At 36.7% G+C, this 12357-nt stretch overlaps 3 protein-coding genes across 3 annotated transcripts; 2 read left to right on the top strand and 1 right to left on the bottom strand.

Annotated features, from left to right (window-relative positions):
* Window positions 1-1178: 1178 nt before the first annotated feature.
* TRIVIDRAFT_13758 (uncharacterized protein) lies at window positions 1179-2774 on the top strand (the record flags this gene model as incomplete). Its single annotated transcript, XM_014100360.1, has 3 exons — window positions 1179-1330; window positions 1382-1834; window positions 1892-2774. Coding segments are annotated over 3 exons (1488 nt in total), but the record flags the coding sequence as incomplete, so codon positions are not given.
* Window positions 2775-4589: 1815 nt separating this feature from the next.
* TRIVIDRAFT_59885 (uncharacterized protein) lies at window positions 4590-5588 on the bottom strand (the record flags this gene model as incomplete). The annotated part of the gene is made up of 3 exons (XM_014100362.1): window positions 4590-5023; window positions 5086-5337; window positions 5402-5588. The coding sequence occupies 3 exons, from the start codon at window positions 5586-5588 to the stop codon at window positions 4590-4592; spliced, it is 873 nt and encodes a 290-aa protein (XP_013955837.1).
* A 2388-nt stretch (window positions 5589-7976) lies between these two features.
* On the top strand, window positions 7977-9372 carry TRIVIDRAFT_52982 (uncharacterized protein; the record flags this gene model as incomplete). Its single annotated transcript, XM_014100361.1, has 5 exons — window positions 7977-8126; window positions 8190-8316; window positions 8385-8508; window positions 8566-9005; window positions 9059-9372. Coding segments are annotated over 5 exons (1155 nt in total), but the record flags the coding sequence as incomplete, so codon positions are not given.
* Window positions 9373-12357: the final 2985 nt, after the last annotated feature.

Genomic DNA, 12357 nt, shown 5'->3' with positions numbered 1-12357 from the left:
ACTATCACGCGTGGTGACTCTAGCACACAACTTCCAGGATCTGGGTTACATGCACGAAGCGGACTCTGCCACGAGCGTGAACTCCAATGGACCCAGTATATTTTCAACTATACCATTAAACCTCGGACTCATGGCGGGCTAGAAATTACATGTTGGTTGAGCTGAAATTGATGCTGACGGGGTGTGCATAGTAAATCAACCTCCAGGGCATGATGACAGCCGTATTCGTACAGTTCCTAAGATACGACTACCAGTAGCTAGATATCATACTTCGGGGCAAATGTCCCTGAAATATCCGATAGATCGGAGTATCCTGTTGGATTGGGTCACGATGTGGTCCGTGATGCCCAACTACTTGGCCCGTTTTGCTGGTATAGTAGGTGTTTGCCTGCTTATGGGCGGTGGCGGCTCGCCACTGGCACTAGGCACAGACCCAAAATCATCCACAATTATTGCTGTAGCCGAGCGTGCTTAATTTGGTTGAGTTAACACTAGCAGTCTGCGCTATCCAGCGTTCATGTATCCCTGCGCTTCCCTGTTTCATCCCGTACAAACTGTGAATCAAAAGATCCTGCCGATCATCACTAACCGATTAGAGGATAGAAGAGACGTACTTGTTTTGAACCACTTAATTCAGTTAATGCTATCAACAACAATAGTGCTATGGCCTATTTTTAGGGCTTGTCCACTACTTATACATTATGCTTTCATTAATCAGCTCAAGTGAAAGCTGCTGGTGATTCGTGGACGTAAAATCACGCGCCCGTTGCCAATTACTAGATGCAGTAACATATCAGTGGCAGTCCCACGTCAAATCAGTCCTAAAACAAACTCTTCTAAGCTATCGTAAGACTTTTGATAAGTAGTGGAGTCTATAGGGTAGTTTTCCGCACGCGAAGATCTAGGATGTGATGAATGGCCCTAAGAGCTTAGCTTGCGTGTGTTCATGCTGCCTACATCTTATATCTGCTAGAAAAGAAGAATACATAATGGAGTCATGATTCGCCTTCATACTCCGGCCGGAGGTCGCATTTAGTGTGAGACATATAGCACTCTATATATGCACAGATAGGTAGGATTTACAACTACCAACAATGGGTATCCACGCAAGCCCTTCTTCCCTCACCTTCGACAAACTCAACGAAAGGGTAACTGGGCACTCATCTGTATATGTTTGTCTCAGTTTGTGTGTTCTTCTAGCTGTTTGGCACTACTTTGATGTTTCTGGGCACGATCCCAAAGAGCCACCTATTGTGAAGCCGTCTTTACCACTGATTGGCCATTTTGTAGGGTTTTATAGACATGGGGTCAGTTATATGGATCGTATGAGGTGAGAATGATTAGCATTTTTCATGATTTTCCCGTATACTAATCCAGCAAGGCATCATACATCCTGGCCCGCATACACACTCAGTGTAATGGGTCACAAGACTTACGTCGTAACAACGCCGGGATTATCCCACGCCGCTCTAAAGTCCAAATCAATGTCAATGGATCCCCTAATCGCATATGTAGCCCCCAAAATGCTTGGTCTAAGCAAAGATTCAGGCCACCATTTTGGAATTGACCACACGGGCTTTTACACTGGCTCCCCAGCTTTGAGAGAACGGCGTGAGGAGTTCAGTCACGCGCTCGCCCCTGGCCCCGATGTTAACTTTCCAGGCCAAATCTTCTCAGATGTAGTTGCCGAAGCTGTCAACGCATTTGGCACTGACTGGACTGCAAGAGACTTATACCTGTGGCTACGGGATGTCATTACACTAGGCACAGTCAATGGGCTGTATGGACTAAAAAGCCCAGCGGCTCTTGACAAAAGCATTATTCAAGATATCTGGTAAGACATCTCAGAGTCTACTCAGTGTTTCTATGTCTCATAAACATTCAATTATAGGACATTTGATGAGAACCAACTACGACTCAGCTGGGGCGTCCTTCCCAATCTCATCGCACCCACCGGCGTCCGTACCCTCGGCAAAATCTCCCAGGCGTTTCAAAAATTCGTTCAAAGTGGAGATGACTATTTTGCTAGTTCTGCTGTAAAGCTTGGTATCGCTACAGCCCGTAAGATGGATGTTAGTATCGAGGACTACTCTCGTATCGAAGTGTTCAATGTCTCCGTTGCTACGGTTAACACCGTGCCCACGGCCGTTGCCATGATACAAAACATCCTTGCAAACTCGAATCTGTTGCAAGCCCTACGTAAAGAGCTTGAAACTGTCTTGATTATCAAAGAAACTCCCCACGGCCGCCAAGCAGAGCTCAATATTGGGAGTGCTGAGACTGAGTGCCCATTACTTCACGCTTGCTACCAGGAGGCTCTCCGTATTGGTTCCACACCGACGTGTAATCGAGCGGTCCTCGAAGACGTGGTGCTCACAGACCCGGACACTGGACGTGAAATTTTATTCAAGAAAGGTTGGAGGGTGTCCATACCCACATTCCTCCTTCACAACCGGGATACGTTTTGGGGCGGTGACGCCGTATCTTTTGGACCAGAAAAGTTCCTGCCTGGCGGTATTGCTACAGATGGTAAAGGAAAGGTGAAGACTCAGGGATTCGTACCATACGGTGGTGGTGCTCACTTGTGTCCTGGTCGCCATCTTGCTAAGATGGAGATTCTTGCTTCTGGCGCATTAGTTATAATGGCTCTGGATTTTGAAGCAGAACGCGGATTTGTGACGCAGAATTATGCATTAAATGTAGGAGCAAAGAAGCCACTTGGGTTAGATAATGTCCGGATAAGGCGGCGTACGGAGTGGGAGGATATAGAATGGAGTGTGAAGATTTAAATTTGTTTCATGGTGCATTAATACTCAATTATACTAACGGGCACATTGAAGCCCCCATAGAGCTATCATATTTCTAACGATTGAAAAGTTTCTATTAAATCATCGTTGTCTCAGACATGAACAGTTGACTCCATCTCATAAGTAAGTTCAAGAAAAAAACGTGGGAACCTTTCAGGGGGGGAATCTAATACCACCCTATGACGAATTGGAACGTAATACCTTATCCGACATGACATTCAGTAGAGCGTAAACGCCGAGAGGGAATATCGCGAGGCGAGTGGTGTGATCATATGAAAATACTAGCATTGAAAATCAGAGCTTACAATGTCATGAATTATAATATAAACTGCTTGCTACTAAATGATCGACGTGACAAGTGTCCACGGGTGGGAAAGAGCAACCTGCTGCGCTGGTTCTAAAGGCCTACAGTGCGCCATTGGCCAATGAGACTCACAGTGCACTGCAACAAGAATATAGAAGTGGTGAAGCTGTAAGATAATTTTGGTAGCAGATGGTTGCGGCAGGTGCCTACAGGTAATTGCTTTCACCTTCACCACTACCTCGCGTAGCGATTGCAGCTATGTATTGTCGTCGAAAATTTCTCAGGGTCATTGGCTTCTTCGCGACACGAACGCCCTACGGGCAGCCGTACATTGTTGCCCGGCTAGGCCTGGCGTAGTTCTGGGTAGTTGTTGCCCATTTTACCTAGATAGGTACGTCAGGTAGTGTATCGCACCTTATCAAAGTCAAATAATGGTCTAGTGAAATTGACCAGTTCTTGACACCTCACCAGTTATTATAGATGCGTATGAAATTTGAATCAACGTCACTAGTTATAACTAAATTGTATGGGATTCTGCCGAAAAATGGGGACACCTAGGGTGAACGTAGATTTTGGTGGGAAGTCTTCATTAAAGTTGTCAGTATACCTTGCTGTACAATATGTTGTGTGTCCTTTTCTTACCTCACTCTTTAAACTCCTTTTGAAAGATTATCCCGTGATTCTGTAAAAGGTCATCTCCGCAAACCATAGTATGGTTAATGGCAAGGATGAGATGATTTTTTTGCAGTAGAGCAGACGATTCAGGACCGTACTCTCTTGACAAGATGCGGGAGGGTTTAGAATGGTTGCATACTGCAACACCAATTTGTACGGCAGTAAGCCATTGTTTTGTCGAGGCTTTACCCTCAGACATTTACCCAATTGGAAAACTTTTAGGCAAACACAGCCACGGTGCTGCAAGACATTAGCCCTTGATAATCAAATCTCCCTTCTGGTAGATTGTAAAAGTTAGTACGCAGAATCAAGCATAGGTTTATAGTTACTTCAGTCCTTCAGTTCTCCGGTGCTCTGGTGCTTCGTCTCTAGTGAAAGGTTCCCCATTTTATGTGATACTGTGTTAGATATGATTTTCACATTGCTATATAGTTACGCGGTACCTCAATAATCCAGTAATCATTGTCTATATGCTTGTACACATATCCTGCAGGGGGGCATAGCAGAGATGTCACCATACGGAAGATGAGAATTAGCTCAGTTTTGCATGTTGCCAATTTGTATGACAATCATAACTGCCTACCAAGCTAAATATCAAGAATACAAACGCGCTAGTATTGAGAGTTTGAAGTAAGTTGATAGTCTTTCAAGCAGTATATAGAGATTGTTGAAGGATAGGGTTAAGGCATAAACCGATGACAACGTAAAGAAGTTCGACTAGACGATTGGAAAAAGGCAAGATATAATATGAACACCTCAAATTCTCGGATTCGTAAAGTATCTGCTGTTACTCTTAAAAATTATCAAATTTCAATTTCTTGCATTGAATCGTTGTAAAGAGCTTTCTTTTCGAGTAGGGGACTCATATCGCCAGGGTATTTCCAATGGAACCAGGCAACAACCAAGAACATTGGCAGTGCATCCAGACAGTAGACGAAGACTTCTGTGGTCAGCAAGTACCCATTACTGCCTTGACAGTACTCAATGAGACGGAATATATTTCGAGTAATAATGAGCGCACTTGCAACATAGAGTGCGTGGAGATAGCTGCTCCAATTTATATCCGCCTGATGACTTCGTGCTGTTGGCGCCAGTATCATTCGACGGTGGAATACAAGGGCTATGACAACAAAGAATCCGAACCAAAGAAGCTGAAGCACTAGGCCGCCGATTATAATGTTGTTACCCGCATCAAATTCTGCCTTGTTGGTCTTCGCGGAGGCCAACATGCCACCTCCTACACTGCTGTCAGCTATGTGTGGCAAATGATGTGAAACACGACTCGAATTCCTAACCTACCACCAGCAAGAAGAAGAAAGCAGACGACATCACCGCAAACAAATATCTTTGTAAGCCATCTCCGCTTTATAATCGCATGTTTTTCTCCATCCACGAGCTCGATAATCCGTCCGAGGGACATATACACCGATGCTGCAAAGAGTGCCGGAGCAAGTAATATGAACAATGTCTGTACAAGATATGGAGCCTCGGTCCAACATCCTGGTTTCTGATGTGCCGAAACAGCTCTGCCAATGAAGCCAATAAACTCAACTATTACAGGCGGTTAGCTATGTGATGCTGCCTCCAACAATATCACGTCTCCTAGGCCACGTACATAAACAGCCCACGACCATTGGCGTTAAAAACCATGCCTTTGCTCTGACCATCTGAAAGGAGTGGCCAGCTAATGATAAACAAAATAGAGCGCTGAAAATCCCTGCAGCAGCAAGGGATGGGACGTATTTATAATAGGAAAAGGATGTATGTTGCCAATCAGCAATGCAATTATCACCCGAACTCATTTTTTAAGATATCGGTGAAAGAACTAGCAAAATTGATAATAGAAGAAGATTTAAGAACGGCGAAGAATTAAAAAGGGTTAGGTGAATGCTGGTGCACAATATGATTTGGAACGATAAAAGGCAGTCATATTGTTCACAGAGTGTTAAATATGGTGCAACGGAACGCTCTTCCCCCTTTCCACAAAGGCTGTGCTCTTAAACTTTTTAATGTTGAAACGCGCGTCATCTAGAGATAACGCCCAAGCGCTATAGAACACGTCGGGATTCGGAGCAAAACGATGTTGCGTGTCGCCTTGCAGAATGTTCAAGGCACCCGGAATACGGTTTTGCGCGTTTCCACTATGTAAGGACAATATATGACAGCAGATCCCCTGACTATGATACTACTACTAAATGCAGGGTATTGTGTCCAATCCTGCTTTACCTTTTCCTTAAAGTAGAAAGAATGGCTGACAATGGTTAGAGGCGCAGTTAATCTGTCTCCACACAGATGCGTTAATACGAAGTAAACGCCTATCGGTTTTTTTTTTCAAAGATACCTCAATTCCTATCATCTGTAATCTGTAATTAACTTGGAAAGTAGCACGATAATTTTGATGATTGTGTTACATGCTGTTTCTCAATTTGATATATACATAGGGAATCTACCTGAGAAATATCTAACCCTCCAAATAAAGGCACAGAAGAAGGTATTTACTTTGTAGATCAGTCCATTAGAATAGAATCGATCCAAATCGAAGCTGTTCTCATATTCTCGCATTTCATGTTCTATCACTCTGAACTCAGTACGGAACACTACCATAACCTACAACACGGATGAGTGCAAGGGTCAATTATCCCTAATTTTCAAGATCTGCCAAATGAGGTAAAACCTCTGCGCGCCACAGCACGGGATTCGCTTAACCGGAATTCCTAAAACCAGCAGCTTTTTGAGATTAAAGAAATCGGAGGCCTCGTCATCATGATTGTAAGCAATAATTTTTTGTCCTCTAACCTGTTAGATGATACATGTAGGTCTCTTGAAGGAACAAAGGGAAGTGTAGGAAACCTATCTATAATTTGGGAATGACTTATCGCTTAGTCATCTGCAATACTTTCCTTGAAAAACATTCTGTTGGCGAATACTATGTACGCAGGCAAGATTCAAGTACTGGGTATGCCAGTGTCATCATTTCTCATAGCTGCGGATTGGCAGCATAGCCGTGAACCCATTATCAAGCAAAAGATCGAAGCAAACACTTCATAATTACAAATGTTTTATTTTAGCTTGTTATGTAATATATGTGTAATCGTAGGGTCCATATACTACTAGTAACGAAAATGGCCGGCCGGGTCTGTGAGAGTAAGCAAGTAAGGTAGATGAATGAAGATGCCGTGTCGCCACCACACAAGCCGTGGCATTCACAGTCTTGGCTCTGGGCCTGGAATCTTGCATTAATATTGTTAGCCTTTGATTCAATTTATAGACCTATGACACATGGCTTATTTTGCCTGTACTCTTTATAAACACTCGCATTAACTAGCTATTTGTAAGGAATGAGAGGGTCTGTATCTCTGACAAGGGCAGTTGTCGAAAGATCTTGCATAAAGAGATGGCTCTACCCCCCACACTGTGCTGAATTCTATGGTTGTGCTTCGTAGTAGGTCGCCATCTTCGGCATTTAATATGGTTATTCAATATGCATATGTTCTTTGCCCCATCTTTCGCAAAGAGAGCTGGTCTACCTTGCAGCGCATGTGGCAATTGTTTGCCCGACTACTTTGGCGATTTCTGCAAGAGGCACTAGATATTTCGATAATTGTCTTACTAATACTTATGTATACCTTGCGTAGTATTACGCGCTACCCATTCTACCTATATTGACTGGTATTTGTGGTTTTGTATTAGCTTATTTTTGTAAGAAGCTCCAGACTCGCTGACCAAAGGAACTAAGCTTGCGCCAATAACTTACTAATCTCTTGTCTGAAAGATGCTGCTCAGATTGTTCATGATTCATGTCAAGCTCTTTCATTTGTGTCATCTCACAGGGATTTAATTGGAATTCACGACAGCCTCGACAATCCTGAAGGAGTATTAGAGATTTAGCAACCGCAATAGTCTTAATATACCACTTCGAAGGAAGTGGCGCAGTAGAATAGGTTCGCTGCTAGTATGCATCACTGCAGCTAGTACTGCTAGCACCAATATCGCTACCATAGATTGCCCAGGAAATCACATTTTGTGTTCCAATAATATCACTATTCCATTATAACACTACTCTAGATTACGACTGTCTCTGGACCTCTATTTCATTTATTATTTAAGGACTATCGCTCCCCCATTTACATTTCACTGATCGCATAAGTTCAACATCCAAGCCCCCATAAAGCCAGTAGCATCTACAGCCCACAATGTCAAGCCTTGCTGCACAGATTGAAGTCGTCGCCAATTCTCCGCCTGTCGATGCTGGGGAACGGCGTGCCCTCTATGATGCTGCTAAGAAGTTACTAAATATTGTTGAGGATCCTTTTGATACCATCTACCGGGTGAACAATTCGGTGAGCCCGCAGGCTTGTAGCGCTCCTCTCAGAAATTGGTCATACTAATTGGTTCTTCGGCAGCCCATGATACTCACTTTCTCCCACATAGCTTGTGAGCTTGGAATTTTCAAAATACTTGCCAATTCTAAGGGCCCAGTCACGGTCGCCGCACTTGCTCAATCTTCGAAAGCTGATTCATTGCTACTTAGTATGTTAATTCTCATGGCTTTTAGTAGAGCTAAATATATTCTACCACATACTAATTGGAAACTCAAGGTCGAGTTCTTCGCTTCTTGGCCTCCCATGATCTTATTATGGAGACTGAAGAAAACACCTTTACTGCTAATACAATCACTCACACCCTGGCTCGCCCAGGCTTTGAGGCTGGAATCGCACACTCGTGGGTGAAATCTCTCGTTTAGAACGCTTCATCACTTGCTAATCAATGAATCGATAGCTTCATGGCCATCATGCCATGTCTTTTGGCTGCGCCTCAGTTTCTAGCTGATACGAAATATATTAACCCAGATGACTTGGTGAATAGTCCTTTCCAATCTGCCCACAAAACCAAAGAGCCAGCATTTGCATGGGCCATGAGGCAGCCAAGAATTATGGATGACTTTAATTTGTGGATGTCTGAGCTTCATGACGGCAGCAAAACTTGGCTAGATGTGTTCGATTTTGTGAAACATGCTCCAAACACTTCTAAGGATACCATTCTCTTTGTCGACATTGGTGGTGGCATTGGCCAGCAGTGCGCCGTCTTCAAGAACGTACACGCTAAATTACCGGGCCGTGTTGTGTTGCAAGACCAACCTTTCGTCATCCCACAAGCTATTCCAGTCGAAGGGGTGGAGAAACAAAGTTATGATATATGGACTGAGCAGCCACTTCAAGGTACCTTTATTGAACTCGTACGCTCTCGGCGCGTGTGCTAAATATGAACCTAGGTGCCAAGGTATATTACCTGCGGAATATTCTACATGATTATCCAGATGAAAAATGCATCACTATTATCCAAAATACTCTCCCTGCGATGTCTGCAGAATCGGTACTTATTATTGATGAGATTATTATTCCTGATAAGGGCGCACATTCGCGTTCGACAGAAATCGACATGACTATGATGGTTAGCTTTGCTTCAACTGAGAGAACTGAAAAGCAGTGGAATAGTTTGCTTGACAAGGCTGGGTTGAAAATCTTGAGCAAGAGCATTTACAATAGTGCTACAGGGCAGAGTGCGATTGTAACAGTGCCGAAATAAGCTTGAATAAATAAATTGCACATTTCAGACTTAAAGAACAGCAGAAATGCTTATTATTCAAAAGTTTACCCATAAAAGCATCAGCACAATATCTGATCAGACAATTTGACATGTCCAATTGCAAACCTAATAGTTTTATTAGGCACAATAATAATCTATTGGAATCCTTCATATTGGAGTAGATGTCATATTATACAGAGGTTCAGGGCTCTTAATTTTGCACACCTTTTCATGATCCAGTTGCCCTGGTTAGATTGCAACTAATACTAAATGTCTTTTCGACACTACTTTTATTCTACTACCCTATTTAGCACATATACATTCGGCAATGAATATTCTGTTTGACCTATCACCATAAGTATGGTTAGACGCCGCGATTATAAAGCCGCCGAGAAAAACATGAAGCTATAGTGACGCCGCAGCCTAAGAAGGGAGCTAAGATTGAGGCGAAGGGTAAAGACGTTCAGACACCACTATAGTCGGATAGTCACTATCCTGTTGCGTCAATCGGAAAGCTTAGACTGTGGTTACTCCTTCTAACTTATTAGTTACAAATGTTCATACACGTCTTCTCTCTCTTGTTAGCATAGAAGATGCCAGTTTTTTCTTTATTGGAAATGCTATCGCAAATTTTGAATCTGTTCGGTCCCCAATGTTCACAGATTCGGGCTTTCTACATGCGGGAAATCACGCACATCTTCAACTTAGTGACTTCACACCCTAGACTAACCCAACTGACGACCTTGACATATTCCTCACGATGAACTGTATTTTGTAGTGTTCCCATTACCTCTAAGCTCTGTATGATCGGTTACTTGAAGACTTTTCACTGAAATTCCTCTATTATCCCGACTTTTCAAGCAATAGCTTGTTCGACGGCCCCGTCTAATTCCATACCCTATTAGGCTGTCCGTCCACGATTGTTTCTTATAGGATGTTATTTGTTTTATTTATTTATTTTATTATTAACGTCCATTAAGTAAATTAGTTATATAAGTCTTTATTTAGGTATTAAGATAATAAAAGCTATAGTTATTTAAATCTTATATTTACTATATTTTAATTTAATAAAAAAAATAAAAAGGAAATATTAATTTATATTTATAAAAAAAAAGCTACATAAATTTATTTTTTTTATTAATTTTTAAAACTTTTTATAGCTTTTATAATTTAAAAAATATATAAAATATATAGCTTTAAATAAAAGGTTTTTTTTTAAAATATTTAAAAAAAAAAATATAATTATTTAATATTTTATAAAATATTTTTAAATTTTAAGTTTATTATACTTATAAATAAATTTTATATTATAATTAAACTTTTTATAATATTTTATAAAATTATTATATTTAAATTTTTTAATTAAAAATTTATAAAAAATAAAATATAAAAAATAAAGCTTAAATAATATTATAAAAATATTAAATTATTAATATTTATAATATAATAAAAAATTATTATTTTAATAAGTTTTTAATATTAATTTTTATTTTTTTTTTATTTATTTTTTAATATAAATAATTATAATATAATTATTTATATATTTTAAAAATTTTAAACTTTTTTTAATTAATTTATTTATTTTTTTATTATTTAATATATTTTTATATTTAAAAATTTATATTATTTTAATAATAATATATAATTATAATTTTTTAATTATTTTTTTTAAATTTATATATATATTTTATAATAATATTAATATAATTTTTAAAATTTTATTTATTATTATAAAATTATTTAAAAAAAAAAAAATATTTTTTTAATATTTAAGTTTAATATAATTTATATTTTAATAAATTTTATTATTTTAAAAACTTTAATTATTTTTATATTATATATTTTAATATTTATTAAATAATTATAAAATAAAATAAATTTATAATTATAATATATAATAATATTTTATTTTATATTTTTTATTTTATTTTATAATTTATTTAAATATATTAAAAATATAATTTAAAGAAAATTATTAAATAATTTTAAGTATTTTTTTATTATTTTAATTTTAAGTAAATTATAAAAGTTTAATTTTATTAAAATTATTTTATTATTTTTAATAAAAAAAAAATTTAATTATTTTATTAATTAAAAAAATTATTTATTAAAGTTTAATTATAAAAATTTTAAATAAAAGTTTTTTATTAATATATTTATTAATAAAATAATTTTTATTTAAATTAATAAACTTTATTAAAATTTAAAGTTTTATTTAAGTAAATATTATAAATATTAATAAAACTTTAAATTTTTTATATATAATTATTATATTAATTATTTTTTAAATTAAAAAAATTACTTTAATTATTATTTTAAAAGTTTTATTTATTTTTTTTATTAAATTAAAAATATTAATAATTATTTATTTAAAAAAGTAAAATATATTTTATTTTTTATTTTTAAATTATTAAACCTTTATATTATATAAAATTACTAAAATAATATAAACTTTAATTATAAATATTATTATATTAAAAAAAAAACTTTTTTATATTTTATTAAATAATTTTAAAAAACTTATTACTTTAAAAGCTTTTTTAATTATTATTTTTATATATTTTTTAAAAAAAAATTTAAAGTTAAAATAAACCTTTAATTATTTAATTAAATTTTATAATATAATAATTTTTTTTTTAAAATTTATATTTTTTTTATATATTTACTTTTTAATATAATAACAGTAAATAAACTTTATTTTATTTAAATTAAAAAATATTATATTTAATTATTTTTATTTTAAAATATTTTAAAATTTTTATTAAAACTTTTTAATTATTTTTTTAATATTAATTTTAATTATAAAAATTAATATATTATTAATATATTTAAAATATATATTAAAATTATTAATTTTTAAAATAAAAAAAAAATAAAATATAAAAATAATTAATAAAATAAATAAACTTTAAAAGGCTTTATATTTTAATTTTATTTTTAAAAAAGTTATATTATATTTATTATAAATTAATATTTTATAATTAT

This window comes from Trichoderma virens (genome assembly GCF_000170995.1).
Source record: "Trichoderma virens Gv29-8 chromosome Unknown TRIVIscaffold_67, whole genome shotgun sequence".
Classification (NCBI taxonomy): Eukaryota; Fungi; Ascomycota; class Sordariomycetes; order Hypocreales; family Hypocreaceae; genus Trichoderma; species Trichoderma virens.
This window is presented reverse-complemented; position numbering and strand designations above follow the sequence as displayed.